The sequence below is a fragment of the Protopterus annectens genome, chromosome 14.part0, assembly GCF_019279795.1.
Source record: "Protopterus annectens isolate FY-2018-M chromosome 14.part0, PAN1.0, whole genome shotgun sequence".
NCBI classification, from domain to species: Eukaryota; Metazoa; Chordata; order Ceratodontiformes; family Protopteridae; genus Protopterus; species Protopterus annectens.
Genome location: NC_056748.1, coordinates 868,097,745 through 868,116,698, shown reverse-complemented (window position 1 = coordinate 868,116,698; position 18,954 = coordinate 868,097,745). Strand labels below are relative to the sequence as shown.

The window sequence follows — 18,954 nt, the reverse complement described above, 5'->3', positions numbered from 1 at the left end:
TTTGGCCATCTGTTATAAGCAAATCTCTTAGCTTACTAACACCTATGTCATTAGGAATGCTCGTAAAGAGTGATTCTACGTCTAAAGTGACAAGAATTAAATCAGATACGTTCCCAATACTTTGTGTAAACATAAACAAATCTTTCAAAAAGTGTTCCGTATCCAATAATACATGCTTATAAATCCCTAAAACTTGCTTAAGTTGTTGATCCAAATATATGGATATACCTTCTGTGGCCCACCCTGCACCAGCTACTATTGGCCTAAATTTAGGACGAGTAGGTGCTTGTGTATTTTGGGTAGGCCATGAATCTGTGGAATTACAGGATATTCAACATTGAAGTAATTAAACAAGTCTTTGGTAAGTATCTTTAGACTAAAGCATTCTAACAAAACGCCTTTGATATTATCTAATGTCTGATTTACCTCTGTCATATTAATATGCTCATAGGCATCTGATTCCAACATTTGATTCATGGTGTTAAAATAGTAGGGGGCATCCATGATGACAATGGGTCCACCCTTATCTGAAGGTTTAATCACTATATTCATATTACTCTTGAGATCAGATAATGCTTGTAACTCCTGTTTAGTGATATTTGATGTAAATAATGCAGAGTTAAAATATTGGTCATTATAAAAGGCGTTTTCAACAGCTTTAACAAATACTTCTATATTAGAGGGTAAGGGTGGTTGGAACACACTTTTCTTTTTTAAACCAGTAATATCATACTGTTCAGAACCTAACATTAATTTCAATGCTACATTTCTGGCAAACATACGTATTGAGATAATAGCATCACTTATGTCCACTTTATTAGTTGGTATGAAGCCAAGCCCCTTATTCAACAGGCTACTCTCAGCTTCAGACATGGTGTGTTTGGAAATATTCCATATTAAGTTTTTTGCAACCACATCTTCTTGATAGTATGTGTTTGCTGCTGTGGTGCATCCTTGCGTTTCTGTCCTCGTTGATTGTCCGTATCCGAAAACTTCCTTCTGCCCGTACGTATCGGAAAGGGAAAAACAGAAGGGTCATTACCAGGTAAACCATTTGTTAAGGTCTTCCTCCTTACATCAGGATTCTCATGAGAGACATGTTCATCAGTATTAATAGGTAGTTGGGGCACAACAGAGTCTATATTATGAGGAGACAAAATCAGCACTGAAGTTTCTTCATTTGTTATATCTGTTCCTTGCATCAAGACATTAGGTTGCCCTGCATTGGTCATATTACTTTGACCAACCTCTGAAGATGTAATTGAACTCATTGGTTTTTTGTAAACATTGCCCTGTTGCTGACTAGGGCGGTGCATTGCTGTATTATTATCACTAGTATTACTATCTCTAGGCCACATAAAAACATTATGCTTAGAGAAATCTTCTAAGTCTCTAGAGATTTTCCTTTTCTTATGCTCTAAGAGCTTAGTCTCATACCTCTGCACTTTTTCAACGAGTTCTTGCAGGTATACTTCCGTGGGTCCATCACCATAGACCTCAAACAAATCATTCTGCTGTTTAGTTATATTAGCCTTTAAGTCATTCTCCATAGGTTGGAAAAATTCAATGAGCAGTCGCATATATGCTTTGCTGGTTTCAATGTTTATTTTTTGCCATTTACTTAAAAGATCAGTGTAAACAGTCCCGTAGGTCGGCATATTTAGGACCCTAAGGCCCCTAGGCACTACGTTCAAATTAAGACTTGCTTCCAAATGGAAGCGTTGACATTGTAAGCGTTTGTATTTAAATATGTCATTTTCTATGCTTCTTTTTAACAGCAAAATGTCATGTCCGTTATTTTTACAGGGTGCATTTGCACCATTGAACTCACTTACGTCAACTTTTAGCAGCGGATTTGCTACATCCATTAGGAGGCTTTTCAACCTGGTATTGGCATCAGAAAAATGTTCATTCGAACCCAACGCTGCCGCTACTGCGCCCTCCATGTTCAACGAGTATATCCACACAAACGACCCAGACCAAAAAACAAATCGTAAAAAATCCAATAGCGATAAGCAGCATACAACCCAAGACTTATTGGAAAGTCCTCCAATCTCCAGCTTCAAATAAATCCACACAGCGAAGTTAAAATCACTTGATTTAATACACAAAAGCAACAAGACAGAACATAAAATGTAAGCGCTTTCACGGGCTTTCCCGCTTCATCAGACATATCAGATAACAAACAAAGCAGCTCACATATATATATATATAGAATATTTAAAATGCTTAATTAATCAATTAAACAAGGACATACAATTTAAAGCGCTAATGCTTAATAAAACATAAAATAAATTTAAAAACTAATGTTGCTCTGGACTTGGTCAAGACTTATATAAAGGCATAATAGATTATATTTTATGTAAACAAAGCATCATTAAAGTCTGTGCTAAGATAACATCTATTATTTAATAACATAGTTCATATTCTACGACAATACAAAATCAATTGATTGGCTGCTCATAAGCTGTATGTTGGGAAAAAAGTATGCTGAGGCAGTATTTCAAGTACAAAATTTAAAGTTCTACATTAAATTATATATGATCAATTATATTGGTAATACAATTAGAATTGATACTATAGTAATATTGTAAATAAATATAAAAAAAATATATAAAAAATATATATGAAATATGAAATATAAAAACTCACTAACCATATTAAATATAATTAAATATAAAGCATAATATAAATAAATATATATATTAATAAAAGAATGGTATGTAAGAGTGTATATATATATATATATATATATATATAAATATATAGACATATATGAAAAATATATGTAAATATAAATATAAATAAATATATAAATATAAATATAAATATAAATGTATATGCGAATAGTAATGCTATAGATAAATAATAAATAAATGTGTAGATAATGTTTTCTAATGAACTTTACAACATCTTGTACACTAAATTACCTCAATGCTCTTGCTTTTAAAACAGGTTTCAATGAGATGGAATCATTCAAGCCAAGGCCACGATGTGCTCCTAGCCTGAAGATCCACTCTATCTCAGCATATTCAGCATCATTCGTGATGTTACCCAATCTAAGATTCACATACTGTACGTGGAGGATTTGAAACATAAAAACATGGGATTCACCATGCTTCATGACATGTTTTGCCAGGGCATTATATTCCTCCTTCCTGGCTATACTATAGTAATGATCTCTAATCCTCTCACGAAATGTACGGTTCATTTTACCAATATAGTAACAGTAACAGATTTTACAGTAGGCAACATATACAAGATTTTTGGTACTACAGGAGCCATTAACCCTCAGCTCCCACAGTCGTCCTGTCTCAGGATGTCTATAGAATCTGGACTCATCTATGTATATGCATTGTTTGCAACTATTGCATTTTCTGGTACCTGTAAATCTGGGAACATCACTTAATCCCACGCAATTGCCTATTCTATTGCGATAGCAAAGTTGTTGTTTCAATGTTTTATTATTGCTGAAGATAAACCTTGGTTTATTGCCTAGCAATTCCTTGGTCTTATCATCAACTAGTAAAATGTCCCAGCAACTATCAATGGCTCCTTTAATTCTGTCAAAGTTTGTACCGTAAGGCAAGACTAAACCTAATTTGTCATTATCCTTATGTTGTATTGTTCTATTTGTACTATTACTAGAAAAATAAGGTTTGGCAATAGTTCTCCTATTATTAAGAACTTGTTTACATATATTCTCAACCTCCACATCTGAATATCCCCTAGCTAAAAAATCCATTTTAAGTTTTTGTAGTTCTATATTCAGTGTATGGTCTTCATTACAAAGTCTTGCCAACCTAAGTGCTTGACCTTTCACTATGTTGCTAAACACTATAGGGTTATGCATGCTGGTGCGGTCTACGAAAGCTGGACAATGGCATGCTTTACGAAAGATCTTAGTTACTTTGTTACCATTTGATTTACTAATCGTAACATCCAAGAAGTTAATCAAATTCATAGAAAAAGTCATTGTAAACCTAAGAAATGTGCTGGAACAATTAATGCATTCTAAAATATTTTTAAGAGTTACTTCAGTGCCGTTCCACAAAATGGATGTTACTACAGTAAATCAAATGGGTACAAAGTAACTAAGATCTTTCGTAGCATGCCATTGTCCAGTTCCTTTTTTACACACCACCAGCATGCATAACCCTATAGTGTGTAGCAACATAGTGAAAGGTCAAGCACTTAGGTTGGCAAGACTTTGTAGAGAAGACTCACACTGAATATAGAACTACAAAAACTTAAAATGGATTTTTTAGCTAGGGGATATTCACATGTGGAGGTTGTGAATATATGTAAACAAGTTCTTAAATATAGGAGAACTATTGCCAAACCTTATTTTTCTAGTAATAGTACAAATAGAACAATACAACATAATATGGTTTAGTCTTGCCTTACGGTACAAACTTTGACAGAATTAAAGGAGCTATTGATAGTTGCTGGGACATTTTACTAGTTGATGATAAGACCAAGAAATTGCTAGGCAATAAACCAAGGTTTATCTTCAGCAATAATAAAACATTGAAACAACAACTTTGCTATCGCAATAGAATAGGCAATTGTGTGGGATTAAGTGATGTTCCCAGATTTACAGGTACCAGAAAATGCAATAGTTGCAAACAATGCATATACATAGATGAGTCCAGATTCTATAGACATCCTGAGACAGGACGACTGTGGGAGCTGAGGGTTAATGGCTCCTGTAGTACCAAGAATCTTGTATATGTTGCCTACTGTAAAATCTGTTACTGTTACTATATTGGTAAAACGAACCATACATTTCGTGAGAGGATTAGAGATCATTACTATAGTATAGCCAGGAAGGAGGAATATAATGCCCTGGCAAAACATGTCATGAAGCATGGTGAATCCCATGTTTTTAGGTTTCAAATCCTCCACGTACAGTATGTGAATCTTAGATTGGGTAACATCACGAATGATACTGAATATGCTGAGATAGAGTGGATCTTCAGGCTAGGAGCACATCGTGGCCTTGGCTTGAATGATTCCATCTCATTGAAACCTGTTTTAAAAGCAAGAGCATTGAGGTAATTTAGTGTACAAGATGTTGTAAAGTTCATTAGAAAACATTATCTACGCATTTATTTATTATTTATCTATAGCATTACTATTCGCATATACATTTATATTTATATTTATATATTTATTAATATTTATATTTACATATATTTTTCATATATGTCTATATATATATATATATATATATATATATATATATATATATACACTCTTACATACCATTCTTTTATTAATATATATATATTTATATTATGCTTTATATTTAATATGGTTAGTGAGTTTTTATATTTCATATTTCATATATATTTTTTATATTTTTTTATATTTATTTACAATATTACTATAGTATCAATTCTAATTGTATTACCAATATAATTGATCATATATAATTTAATGTAGAACTTTAAATTTTGTACTTGAAATACTGCCTCAGCATACTTTTTTCCCAACATAAAGCATATGAGCAGCCAATCAATTGATTTTGTATTGTCGTAGAATATGAATTATGTTATTAAATAATAGATGTGATCTTAGCACAGACTTTAATGATGCTTTGTTTACATAAAATATAATCTATTATGCCTTTATATAAGTCTTGACCAAGTCCAGAGCAACATTAGTTTTTAAATTTATTTTATGTTTTATTAAGCATTAGCGCTTTAAATTGTATGTCCTTGTTTAATTGATTAATTAAGCATTTTAAATATTCTATATATATATATGTGAGCTGCTTTGTTTGTTATCTGATACGTCTGATGAAGCGGGAAAGCCCGTGAAAGCGCTTACGTTTTATGTTCTGTCTTGTTGCTTTTGTGTATTAAATCAAGTGATTTTAACTTCGCTGTGTGGATTTATTTGAAGCTGGAGATTGGAGGACTTTCCAATAAGTCTTGGGTTGTATGCTGCTTATCGCTATTGGATTTTTTACGATATATATATATATATATATATATATATATATATATATGATCTGTGTAAATACGCATTAGTGAATTCTGGTTTTCTGTAAATGCTAGAATTTATGCCCTCTTTATACTTAACTTCTTATACTAAACACATCTAAAATATGAATTTCTTCTTTTGAACATTTTGATGTAAATTTTAAAAATTCAATAGAAGAATTTAAATATTCCATGAATTGTTCAAAAAAACAACTCATCTTCATTCTAAATAATAAACATCACCTATAAAAGGTTTGTAAAAAAATTGTGCTGCTTAAATTTACTTTCATGTACAACTTCATTTTCCTCTTGCTCCATCACTAAATTAGTGAATGCAGGTGCTGTATTAGAACCCATTGCTACTCCTTTTTATGTATAAATATCTTATTTTGAAATACAATATAATTGTGTTCTAAAACTAACGCAACGAAAGTAAACAAAAGTTCAATACTCTTTGTCGCAAACTTTGAATATTTACCTAAATATAATCTAACCATTTCAATACCTTTCTCAATTGGGACAGAGCTATATAGTACTACTACATCTATTATTACTAATAAAAAATATTTTTTTCCATTTTACTTCCTACAAATTTCTTAAAAATGTCATATATCTGTTAAAAAGGAAAGAATCTTGCTTATCTTCTTTTTGAATGTTTCACTGAAAACGCACATATATATTCTGTTTTACATTCTTTTGAGGCTACCGTCGCTCTAAATGGGGAATCTAAGGTGTTTTTGTGTATCTTCAGAATCCAAAAGAAATCTACTATTCTTGCATGGTCCACATTAAAATTTGTCTAAATATAAAATTTTCTTCCCTTGATGTAATAAATCCAATAAATGTAAAGTTGCATCTTTGATAACATGAATTAACATCTTTTTTATATATTTGTAACTATCACCTTGCATTATAAACATCAATCATTTTTTCCTTATCTGATTGTGAAGAAACTGAAAACATTGTCATCTGTGTAGCATGTTTGGCTGGAAATTTGTGCATATTCTCAGATTAACTTGTACTATATGCCAGCATGCCAAATTGTGAAAATGTAAATACATTTTAATATGTTTTCCTGTTTAAATAGAATGTTTAGCGAATATGTCATTGCTTTAATGCATTTCTAACTGCGCATGTTTGTAAGGGACATTCTAAAGTACAAATTGTGGAGAGTCAGCCAAATAGTGAGTGATGTTATTAGAATGCTCCTGGTTGCCAAGAGATTTAAACAGCTGATTGACAGAAAAATTTTTTTTTAAAAAACAGCTGACTGTTATACTTTGAAATCGGACAGTTGAGACTAGAGTTTGCTGAGTACTACAGAGTTTTGTCAAGTACTGAGCAGTCAGTAGACATCAAGAAATGAGAACTCACAAAATAAACTAAGTTTGCCTTGGCCTTGCTATTATGACTTAGAGTAGATCAGGGACAGTATTTCTTTATATTGAGCAAGAAAGTTTAGTTATTAAGACAGAGTTTTTCTTGAATAATGAACTCCTGTCCTGCAGTTTGACTTACATTTCTGGTGAAGGAATTCTAATGTTTATTGAGAATTATTGTTTTTCAATCTTGCAATCATTTTACTTATTATTAAACATTTTTCATTACTTTACACTGTGGCTGGAAAATCAGTGTTTTTCTTTAGAGATTAGAGTGTTTCTACCCATTTGATACTCCCCAGATCACCTTGAAGGCCTGGTTGCTTATGGTCATAGCTATCATTTATTCTGATAATTCATTTTCATAAATGGACACCTCTTTAGAAGGGAATGAAGACAATCTGATTGGTGGCAGAATTATTGTATTATTGTGGGAGAGAGAGAGAGACAGCTGGAAGTCTGCACCAGGCTTTCCCAGAAGTGTTTAGATGTGTTAGAGTTGAATTCACTTTGAGTGTGAGTGCATCAGAGGTCTTCAACTGGGACACTTTGCTCTGAAGTGTGTAATCAGAAAATACATTTGGGTGGACAGAGGTACATAGTCCAGTCCCAGAAAAACAGAGCATGTTCCTTTTGTGCTCTTAGAGGAAAATTGTGAAATATTACTTCTGTTTAAGTGACAGTCTCATACCGCAGCCAGTAGTGAGGATTAAAGCTCCTTAGTTACTGACCCAGGATAGTAAGGGATGTCATTTGATTGTTGGCAGTCTATGAGTATTGGCCAGACATCACACTGATCATTACACATAATCACCATCCCTGCCTCCTTATCCGTTTTCATTTACAATTGTTTATTTTCACTGATTTTTCTGTGTGCTTTTTTCTCTTCCATGCTCATATTAAAAAAACCTCCTTACTGTCACAGTTTAGTTAAAACCACACACAATTCGTCTACGCAAATACTTTAAAAAACATTCAATGTTGGAAGCAAATCAGGGTTAAATGTGCTATTCTTTTTAAAAATCTCATGCTTCATCAATTTTGCACATTGTTTAAATATGTATCTTAAAATACAGTACTCATACATATAATTTTAAATCACATTCTGTCGTCACTAAATCAGCTCTTCTAGAAAGCAGATGTGAAAACTCCTTGCTCAATGCTCTAATTTCTCTCAGAAAAACAATAGTCAATCATATTGCATACATTACTTTTTATATAATGATGTGATTCTACCTTCACATTAATAAAGTCCCCTTTGCCAACATAATAATCTGCCTTACTTCTTATGCTATCAATTTGTGTTAGCAATTATATTAAAAGAATTTAACTTAGTAACACTATCATTATAACCATGTAAGGCAACATTATTTAAAAGTCCATTCTTTGCTTGTGAGATCTCAAGACTTATTTTTCTACACTACTTTCTGTGAAGAACTCAACCACTTTTGCCAGTCTTTACCAAGAGGATGCACTCCTATGAAAATCTTCCACCAAGTCTCTCTAAGCTGTCATTACTAATTATATTTCAACTGGTAAAGCCAAAAAAGAAGATTGAGAAACAGAACCTGTTTGAAACCCAAAACTTTCTTATTCTAACACAACTTTACGTGGAATTACATTGGCTTTTTCTCTTCTTTTAGTCGTTTCATTCTCCCCTCTCATTCATAATAATGCATCTTACTCTCCACATCATATGGGAACCTAAAATAAATCTTTCCTGCTCTCTGATAGGTCAATCCTTCTGAGAGGACTTTTTTGAGCACTGCTATATGCCTTCATCACCAATTTTGACAATCGTAATTGTCTTCTGGTTTCTTTAAACTCTTCTTGTTTGCTTCTGTGATATGGTTTTCCAAACGTCTTCTTACTAGATACAACTTTGTTACCTTCTACTTTAGGTTTAGTATACACTGTTCCTTTTTCATAATTATCATCTCTAAAAATGTTTTTCCTTTCCTTCTTCGTTGTTCATCAAACACTCTGTTTTCTAATAATTTTTAGTACTCATTCATATTGAAAGGAAACAGTAAATCAATAAATTTGTGAGAAAGTTTATTCACCTCTTCCTGCAAATTATTTATGATCTTCTGGTGTCAAATAAGAAATGTCAATCAGCTCATCTCCTGCTCTGTCAAACAAGCATACTGACTCTTGGTGTGCTTTACTAATTTCTGTAATCCCATTAGTATTTTATATAGTCTCAAACCCTTAGGAACTCTCTTTGCTTTGTATTTGGCCTCTGAAAACAAACTGCCCCATGTGAATGCTTTAAACTTTCCTATTTTTTCTCCAACACTGTAAATGAGTCTTTAAAGATATACATGTCTTTTTTATGCCATTTCTTCTTCCTCACCATTTTTTTCATCAAACGGATTAACTGGATTCTTGACTGCCTTTTTTAATTCCTCTTCTAATGTAATTTTATTGTTATTGCTTTCTCCTTCTCTGAAGCTGTAGCCCCTACCTGAACATGTGTTCTCTGTTCTGCTCTGTTATCAATCATTGCAGTATGGTTACCATCACTCCCTCCATAGGAACTTTATGGAATGTATTTTTGAATCATTGACAGTACATGACAAAGCTCATTAGGAACTGTATGCTTGGTTAACTCTTCTGTTAATCCTGAATGATGTGATGGCACAATGGGAAAATGAGTGGGTAAAATAAATACATTGAAAAAAAGAAGTTATGTCTTACCATAACATTCCATCTGTGTTGTTGATCTTTGTTCATTCATTACTGATGGGTTATCAGTTCCATCCTTGGAACCGAGCTGGCCAATATCAAGCTTGCTTCAGCCAAAAACTCTCGAGCCAAGGTCCTACCCAGAATTCTCTGCTCCCTGTTACCTCAGATCAAGTTTGCAAGTTGATAGATAAAAGTAGAGGCTACCTCTGGTCATAACAGACCTAAAAGAAAGGAGTACATGAGATCAACCAAGAACCTCCGGAAGGAGGACGGAGGGTGGGAAGTAATGAATGAATGAAGATTAACAACACAGATGGGACATTATAGTAAGACATAACTTCTTTATCTGATGTTGTTAATCTTTGTTCATTCCTTACTGATGGGACAGAGTCCCCAGCTACCTGTATTCCTGGGTGGCCCTCATGGAAGGACATTCCTGAGCACCATGGAGCCAAAGGAAGCTCTACTTCTGGAGGCCAAGTCCAATTTGTAATGAAGAATAAAGGTATGAGGTTTGGCCCAAGTTGCAGCTGAGCAAATATCACTGAGGGAAGCCTTAGCATGGAAAGCTACTGAAGTTGCCATAGATCTTGTAGAATGTGCTTTAACTCTATGAGGCAAGGTGAGATTGTTTTTGTTGTAGATAAAGGTGGTGCAATTTCTCAACCATGAAGCCAATTTAACTTTTGATACAGGATGACCTCGTCTAGGTCCAGAAAAAGCCAGAAACAGTTGGGCCGATTTACGGGTAGATTTTGTTCTGTCCAGATAAAATCGTATTTGCCTAAAAACTTCCAAGGAGTGCAGGCAATACTCTCCCTTGTTAGAATGGTTAGGAAAGAACACTGGGAGATAATAGACTGGTTGACAGATCGCTCTGGCACCACTTTTGGTAAAAAGGTAGAATTGGTTCTCAGTGATACCCTATCCTTATGGAAGACAAGATATGGAGATTTGATGCATAAGGCCTGAAGTTCTGACAATCGCCTGGCTGATGTGATTGCAATCAGAAACAAAGTTTTCCACGAGAGATATCTTATGTCACAAGAAGATGCAGGTTCAAAGAGTGGAGCTATTAAAGCTTGCAGAACCAAATCCAAATACCAAGGTTGTACGGGTTCTCTAAAGGGAGGTTTTAGGTGGAAAACCCCTTTCAAGAAAGTCTTACAGAGTCTGTGCAACATAAGTGAAGAATCTTGAAAACAAATATGAAAATTTGAGATGGCAGCTAAATGTACATGGATAGTAGAGGCAGACACCCCAGAGTGGAAAAGATGTGATAAGTAATCCAATACCACCGAGACCGGGGCCGACAAGGGATCTAATTGCTTATCTGCTGCCCATAGAGAGAATCTCTTCCATTTGTTAAGACAGATTAGTCTGGTGGATGATTTATGAGATGCAATAAGAATATTGCAAACAGGGGACGAAAGGTTTTCATGCCTGGAAATCATAGGAAGTGGAGAAACCAAGCTGTCAGTTTTAGGGTTGTTAGATTGGGGTGAATCAGACCCTGTGGATATGAGATCAATGTTGGGGATGGATTGAGGATCCACGGTTGATCTAGCAGGTGAGGCCAGAGGAAGGGGAACCAGACTTGTCGAGGCCAATATGGAGCAATGAGGATCACTTTGCTCTTCAACTGTCGTGCTTTCATTAGAAACTGAGATATGAGGGGGAGAGGAGGATAGGCATAAAGAAGCCCTGAGGGCCAAGCGTGGACTAGAGCATTCCTTGGTGACTGTCCCCGAGGGGGGAATCACGTCAAAGTAGTTGCTGCACTTGTAGTTGGTTGGGGAGGCAAACAGTTCACAGCAAGGCTGGCTCCAGTGGCTGAAGATTTTTGCTGCTATCAGAGAACTGAGGGACCACTCACAAGGCTGTAGAATGCACCTGCTCAATCTGTCCGCTATCACGTTGGAGCTTCAGGGAATGTGTGTTGCAATCAGAAAGCAGTTGCGAGCTATCACCCATTGCCATATTCTCAAGGCCTCTTGGCATAATGGATAAGATCTGGTGCCCCCTTGCTTGTTGATGTACCAGACCACTGGCACGTTGTCTAATTGGATCACAAGGATGGAGTGAAATGCTTGCAATGCTAGAAGCACAGCCCTCAGTTCCAGGACACTGATATGCAAAAGGGCCTCTGACACCGACCAGGTGCCCTGGACAGAGTTTCCCTGACATAGCTCCCCCACCCCATCAGGGAGGCATCCGTGGTCACCATGGCTATCGGTTGATGGGGGGTTGAAATGGCGAGACCATTGTTGGGGATTTCGAGATGTCCACCAGAGTACATCTTGCTTGCATCTCTGAGTTACACTTATTTGAAAAGACAAGGGATGTTGAAGAGGGTACCACTGAGTGAGAAGTAGCCACTGAAGAAGTCTCATGTGGAATCTGGCTAGAGGCCCAATGTTAATCGAAGCTGCTATTGACCCCAATAGCTGAAGTACAGATCGAGCTGGGGATTTGTAGTAACAGAGCAGTGGTTGAACTTGTTGTCTTATTCTCTGAAGTCTGTGTTCTGGAAGGGATGCTGTGCAATTTCTCGAGTCCAACAGTACCCCTATAAATTCCAAAGACTGAGTTGGGGCTGTGTTGGATTTCTCCCAGTTTATAGTGATTCCCAGATTTCGAGCTGTTAAGACAGTATATTGCAGGGCTTCTTCCAGTAGATGCTTGGTGGGGGCAATAAGGAGCCAGTCGTCTAGATATGGAAATGCCTGGAATCCTTGAAGTCATAAGTGAGTGATAACCACTGCCATGCATTTTGTGAACATTCTGGGGGCTGTAGAGAGACCAAAAGGGCAGGGCTCAAAACTGATAGTGACTGGCTCCTATATGGAAGCTGAGGTATCTTCTTGAGCATTTGTCCATTTTTATGTGGTAATACACATCTTGAAGATCTACAGAGCACATCCAATCATCTTCTTCCAGAAGAGGAAGGATAGATTGAACCATGACCATCCAGAATTTCTCTGTTTTTACAAATTTGTTTAGTGTACTGAGATCCAGAATTGGTCTCCAGTCCCCTGTCTTTTTTGGCACTAAAAGGAACCTTGAGTAAAATCCAGATCCTATCTGGTCTGAGGGGACCGTCTGAATAACTCTTTTGTAGCAGCTTTCTGATTTTGTGTACTGCTGTTTCTCATTGACTGGGTGGTATGTCAGGTAACACTCTTGATGAGACTGGTCAAAGATGGAAGGGGATGTGATAGCCTCTGGATATAATCCATTGTACCCAAGAGTCGGTTATCTTTTGCCAGGCAGCTGGGTATAAGGAGAAACGACCCCCGACCGCTTCCAGAGGTGAGCAGTTGGGCAACGCTGCAAAAGCACTGACAGGTTGGGCAACGAAAGAATCTCTGTAACCCCGGTTTCGCAGACCTCCTCTGCCCCAAATAGGGCATCTTCCATCGGAGTTTCCCCCTCTGCCTCTAGGGGAAAACTCGGCATGTGCATTCCAAAAAGAACCCTGTGATTTCTTGTGCCAGATCTTTCTGCACCTCTGATTTCTGGAATAGAATTGCTGAGGAGTGGAGTGTCCGACACCAATGGCAGACAAGATCTTGCCATCTTGTTCACACAGTGCCAGCGTATCCTTGACTTTAGGGCCAAACAAAGAGGCAGCCTCTATGGGGGCATTCATGAAGAAAGCCTTAAAGGAGTCCCCAAACTCACAAAGGTGCATCCAAGCATGTCATCTGGTAACTATACCTGTGCCTGCCGCTCTAGCCACCCCTTCCATTGCATGACAAACAAGATGCATGGAAGAGTAGGAAATGGACTCTAGAGTGGCTATCTGAGAAGCCACATTACCATGGACTTCATCAGAAACAGCTCCTGCCAAGGTTTGATTGAACTGGTTGATAAGATCTCACTGAAGCCTGGTAAAATGTGCCAAATAATTCAAAGACCTTACGGCGAAGGTTGATGAAGCAAACACACTTCCCTAATCTGTCAATCGCCCGGAACTCCTTGTTGGGTGGATGGACAGTTTGGCTCTCTTCTGCCAAATCCTTCTTAGTAGCAGCTGCCACCACCATAGCATCTGCTGGAAGACCACGTGACCAGTGGGGGTGCTCAGCGGGGGATGATAATATTTTATCTGGCCTCTTAGGTATCGCTTCCATGGTATCAAGAGCCTTCCATGTGCATTGCGCAATGAGATGGATGAGCTCATCATCAGGCGTGGTGACCCAGGAGGTAGGGGGCAGGGTACAAAAAGCCTGCAGGAATACGGATTCCTCATAAGAAGGATTAGAGGGCTTCCAGTCACCCCTCTGCCTAAGGATCTCGAGGATGTCACCAAAGGACACCTCATCAGAAGGTGACCGTGGGGACCCTTCCCCATCATCAAAATCCATATCTTCAGTCAATGACTCCTCAGTGGAGTCCATGTGTTTCCTCTTACATGATGCTTTGCGGGGTGTTTCCTCTTACATGATGCTTTGCGGGGTGCTTCCTCAGTGGGAGGTTCTGGGGAAGACTGCAAAGAGGGGGTCTCCTGAGGAGGAGAGACCTGAGGCTCTTGTGCCTGGTGTCCAGGAGTTGAAGCTTGTGTCAGCTGTAGCACAGAGGGGGAGAGGACTCTGGCAAACGAGCTTTGCCAATGGAGGCAAGCGTCCTCTCCATGACCTTGAAGGCTGGCCCGCCCAAGGAGGGATGGGAGCCCAGAACAGAGCATGACAACCTCGGAACTGGGGTCAAACCCTGCCCCGACGAGCCCACCCCAAGACCAGGAGTCTCAAGAGGGCTGTGAACTGTAAGAGAGAGTGCATTCTTGGAAGGTGCCACAGAAAAAATTGGCATGGAGCCAGGAATGCCCTCCCCAACAGCACAGCCACTGGCCTGAGAAGAGCCCAATGCCCAGTGCACTGAAGGCCACAAGGATGACTCTGGTTCCAAAGTGAGATCCACTACTGGTGTCTGAGGGAGGGAAGCTGCTGTCAGAGTACTAGGCTTGAGTGTAAGTCAAAGGAGGAGTATACACTGGGGTTTGAGGCAAAATACGCTCACCTGAATAAGGGAACATGGACTTCAATGGTTGAGAGAGACCTCTGGCCACAAGCAACTGGTCAACAAGCCGCAACACATCCTGTTCAGAAAGACTCTTGGTTGACTTCATGGAGAAGGCTAATGGTGATTCTGGCCTTTCCAGGAAAGGACTATACTGACTGCTTGCAAAAGGATCCAGTGAAGGGGAATATTTTGTCTTTGCTAATTCAATATGTGCAGAGCTCGGAGCCGAGGAAGTCTGCACCGAAGAAAACAGTGTGGAAAAGGTCTGCACCGACGAAGTCAGCAATGTAGTAGTTGAAGGTGTCTGCACCGTAAAGACAAAATTCTGCCCTGAAGGATACAGTGCCATAGTGCAAAGTGTCTGCAATGGCAATATGGATGGTGCTGAGAAGGACTGCACCGAAGCACATAGTACCAAAAACATCTGCGCCGTGGACTACAGAAGAGTCATACTTGAAGCTGAAGGAGACTGTACCAATGGTGCTGAAGGGGACTGAACCTGTATTGATGGTGCCATTAGGGGTTGCGACAGAACTGTCGGAACCATAATTGACTGCACCGGGAACTCCGGTGCCGATATCAATAAAGGAGACATGGCTGTAGTCAGAATCATTTGGGGCGGTGCCAAGAGGGTCACAGGTGGCAGCGCTGGAGTAGTAAGCAATTTCACCTTCTTATGAGTCGACTCCCTACGATTTCCAGAGGGAGAAGAAGGGAGTGACTTCATTAAAGAAGAGGAAGAATGCCTCTTGCGGGGTTTAACAGGAGGGGTTGAGCCCTCCGACCCAGAAATAGCCTCAGAGAAAGGAGACTTGATGAGACCTTTTAAAATTAACTTATTCTTCCTCTCGTTGAGAGTCCTGGTAGAGAAATTTTTCCAAATCCCACACGGAGGATCTACAGTCAAGTGAGAGGCATTAAGACAGTAGACAGATAAGTCATGGCCATCGGAAAGCAGTAACTTACGGCCGCAATCCTTGCACTGTTTGAAACCAATGGAACGTTTCTTATCCAACATAGCTGTTGTGAATAATAATGGTTACTGAAAAAAAAGGGCAAAAGAGAAAAGGAAGGATTACCAATGATGGTAATGGAGAATTACCACAAGGTAAGAAAAGAGGGTAATAAAGGGAAAAGACTAAAGGGAGGGAATCTAAAGTGTGCGATAGGGTAGTAAAATATTAGAATAAACTTTTGAGAAAAAATTTAGAGTAATAATATATAAATATTCAAAAATTTAGATGAAATCACTACTAAATACTGAACGCCCAAAATCCAGATGCTTAAAACACTGAGACCACATGCCTGAAACCCCACAATACCGAATATTTAAAACCACAAAATTCAAAATCGCGAAAGTTACAAAACCAAACAGTACACACACACACACACACACACACACACACACATACACACACCTTCCACCCACAACCAAAAATGCAGCCTACACTAGACATAGGCAGGGTGGCAAGCCCCCCTGCACCCCCCATGTGGGGGACTGCGCCACCCACACCCCCTCTACTTTATTATTCTAACTCCAAGATCGCACAGACAGACACACAAGGCAAACTCACACCCACACATTACAATCCCTCACACACACATACACACCACAGTCACAACACACAATTGCACACACTACACCTCTCACAAACACACTTACACACACATACTTACCTGAACCGCAACACCATAAGCACTAATGCAAAATCCCTTAACATCAGGATTTTGCATTTCACGCTTCTGGTCTTTCAGTAATGTGGGGTTTCGGTCATCTGGTCTTGGTGTTTTAAGCATCGGGATTTTAGGCATTCGGTATTTCGTAGTGATCTGATTTAGACACTTAGCTGAGAGAGTGGCTTGACACGGGTATTCAGCAACATGGCAAATGAGATCTGAGGTAACAGGGAGCAGAGCATTATGGGTAGGACCTTGGCTCGAGAGTTTTTGGCTGATGCGTGCTTGATATTGGCTGGCTCGGTTCTGAGGACAGAACCGATAAACCATCAGTAAGGAATGAATGAAGATTAAAAACATCAGATCAATCATTTTGGGTAGTTGTTTTTCACTACTGTTAGTTTATAGTTTTAGTAACATCATTCAGCACTTATTTTAATAACAAAGAACATGCTCACACTATAATCCAGTGAATTTAAGAAAAGATTAAAACGTAACTGTTCAGGGGCAGTCACTGTAGAACATAGTGCTTAGGGTAAATAAACCTTTAGCTAGAGGTTGGTGCATTATGTTTTATGGAACTATGAAGTTAGAAAATTCTGCAATATGAATAATTGATAATTTATACATCATTCCCAAGGTCATGAAAATCAAGTTAACCACTACCTAAAAGTCTACATTTGATGACATTTCCATTTACAATAATAGTATATAATGAACATGTCTGTATAATGACTACTACAGAAATATCTAAAGAACTATTCAAAGATAATTTAACACTTACTGGCATCACATGGTACAAGTCATCAAGGGTAAGACTGGCAATGCCGACAGCAGTGTTCTGATCAGAAGGAACTACAGGAGGACTCAGCAGTTTCTTGTAACAGCAAGGAGGAAAGTGGATATCCAGTGTAATGCTGTTATATACAGCTAAACCCATAAGCTAAAAATGAGCCATGTTAGGAAAGACAACAACTTCCATATTTAATTCACTGAAGTAATAGTTATAGCAGAAGTATATCAACAATCAGGGTTAAGTATTTTAGTGAACTCTTCTAATTTCAGCAGCCGCACATTTAAAGTACCACAGTGTATCAGCAAGCTAGTGAATAACAACACTTTCTGTTGTGTGTGTGTGTATGTGTATGGGGGGGGTCCTCGAGTGATCGGGGGGGGGGGGATCAAGAACTCAGGAGACAGGTGTAAACAAATCAACAATGAATAAATAAATCAATTTTCTTGCTGCCCAATTCTTACATAGCAATAAACATTTCCTTATTAGACTTGCAGACTTGAGCCCATTTGTTTCCCAAAACTGGGTATGCCTAGCACAGAAAAAAAGGCTCTACAGAGGGGTTATCATCCATGCAGCTATGACAGGTGGCTTGTGCTCTCACCAGCTTCATGGAAATGAAGGCATACACCACAGAACCAAATCCCTGCCATAGAAAGGGGATGTGAAACATATCTCACTGCTGGAACCACTAAACCTTTCCCTCTGTGAGTCAACACTCTCAAACACCTCTAATGAATAAAGGCTACTATATACATAGCTTAGTGCTCAAATGTTCATACCAGGGCCATCCTTGTTTCCTTAGTCTTCCTTTGTGGAACTGTGGTATCCTTCAATTCAAATCTGCTCACTCTCCCCAGGATAGGTATATTCATCTTTTACAAGTAAGCTCTCAGATGCCTGAGCCTTTAACTCAACCTCAGTCACCTGGGTCATAGTCAGGGTTTTATCCTTCTATGCCAAATAGAGCTGGGCATCTGGAAATAAGACTAAGAGCATGCAGTGTAAACTGCAGCATTCCTTTGTACAACTAAACCCTCCTACTGCTCTGAAATGGCTTAGCATTGTTAAAGCTGTGTGATTATTTTTGCATTGATGGAGTGCAACTATACCTTAAGGGTGTCATGAAGTAAGAAAACAACAGAAGACATCTGACAAGTCCTGGAACAGCAGTAGCCAGAATGCATGGCAGGACATAATAACTCTGACTGCAGTACAGTTCAATGACTTGTAAACTGACCAAAGTGCCATACAGAGATCTATCTGACTTTGGTAGACATGTTATAATAAAACATTCAAGACTTTCTGTAACATGTTATCAGAATAACCTGCAAGCACAGTTAGAAGAAATAAAGCAAGCAATTGCAGATGCTACACCTAAGATTGCTAACTTGGCATT

General features: G+C 38.3%; 1 protein-coding gene across 1 annotated transcript in view; it reads right to left on the bottom strand.

Annotated features, from left to right (window-relative positions):
* The window catches only part of HECTD2 (HECT domain E3 ubiquitin protein ligase 2), a 1,329,650-nt gene that overhangs the window by 270,164 nt on the left and 1,040,532 nt on the right, over positions 1-18,954 (bottom strand). The window contains exon 15 of the mRNA XM_044056649.1: positions 17,547-17,705. Coding sequence (XP_043912584.1) covers positions 17,547-17,705 — 159 coding nt within the window. The remainder of the gene's footprint in view (positions 1-17,546; positions 17,706-18,954) is intronic.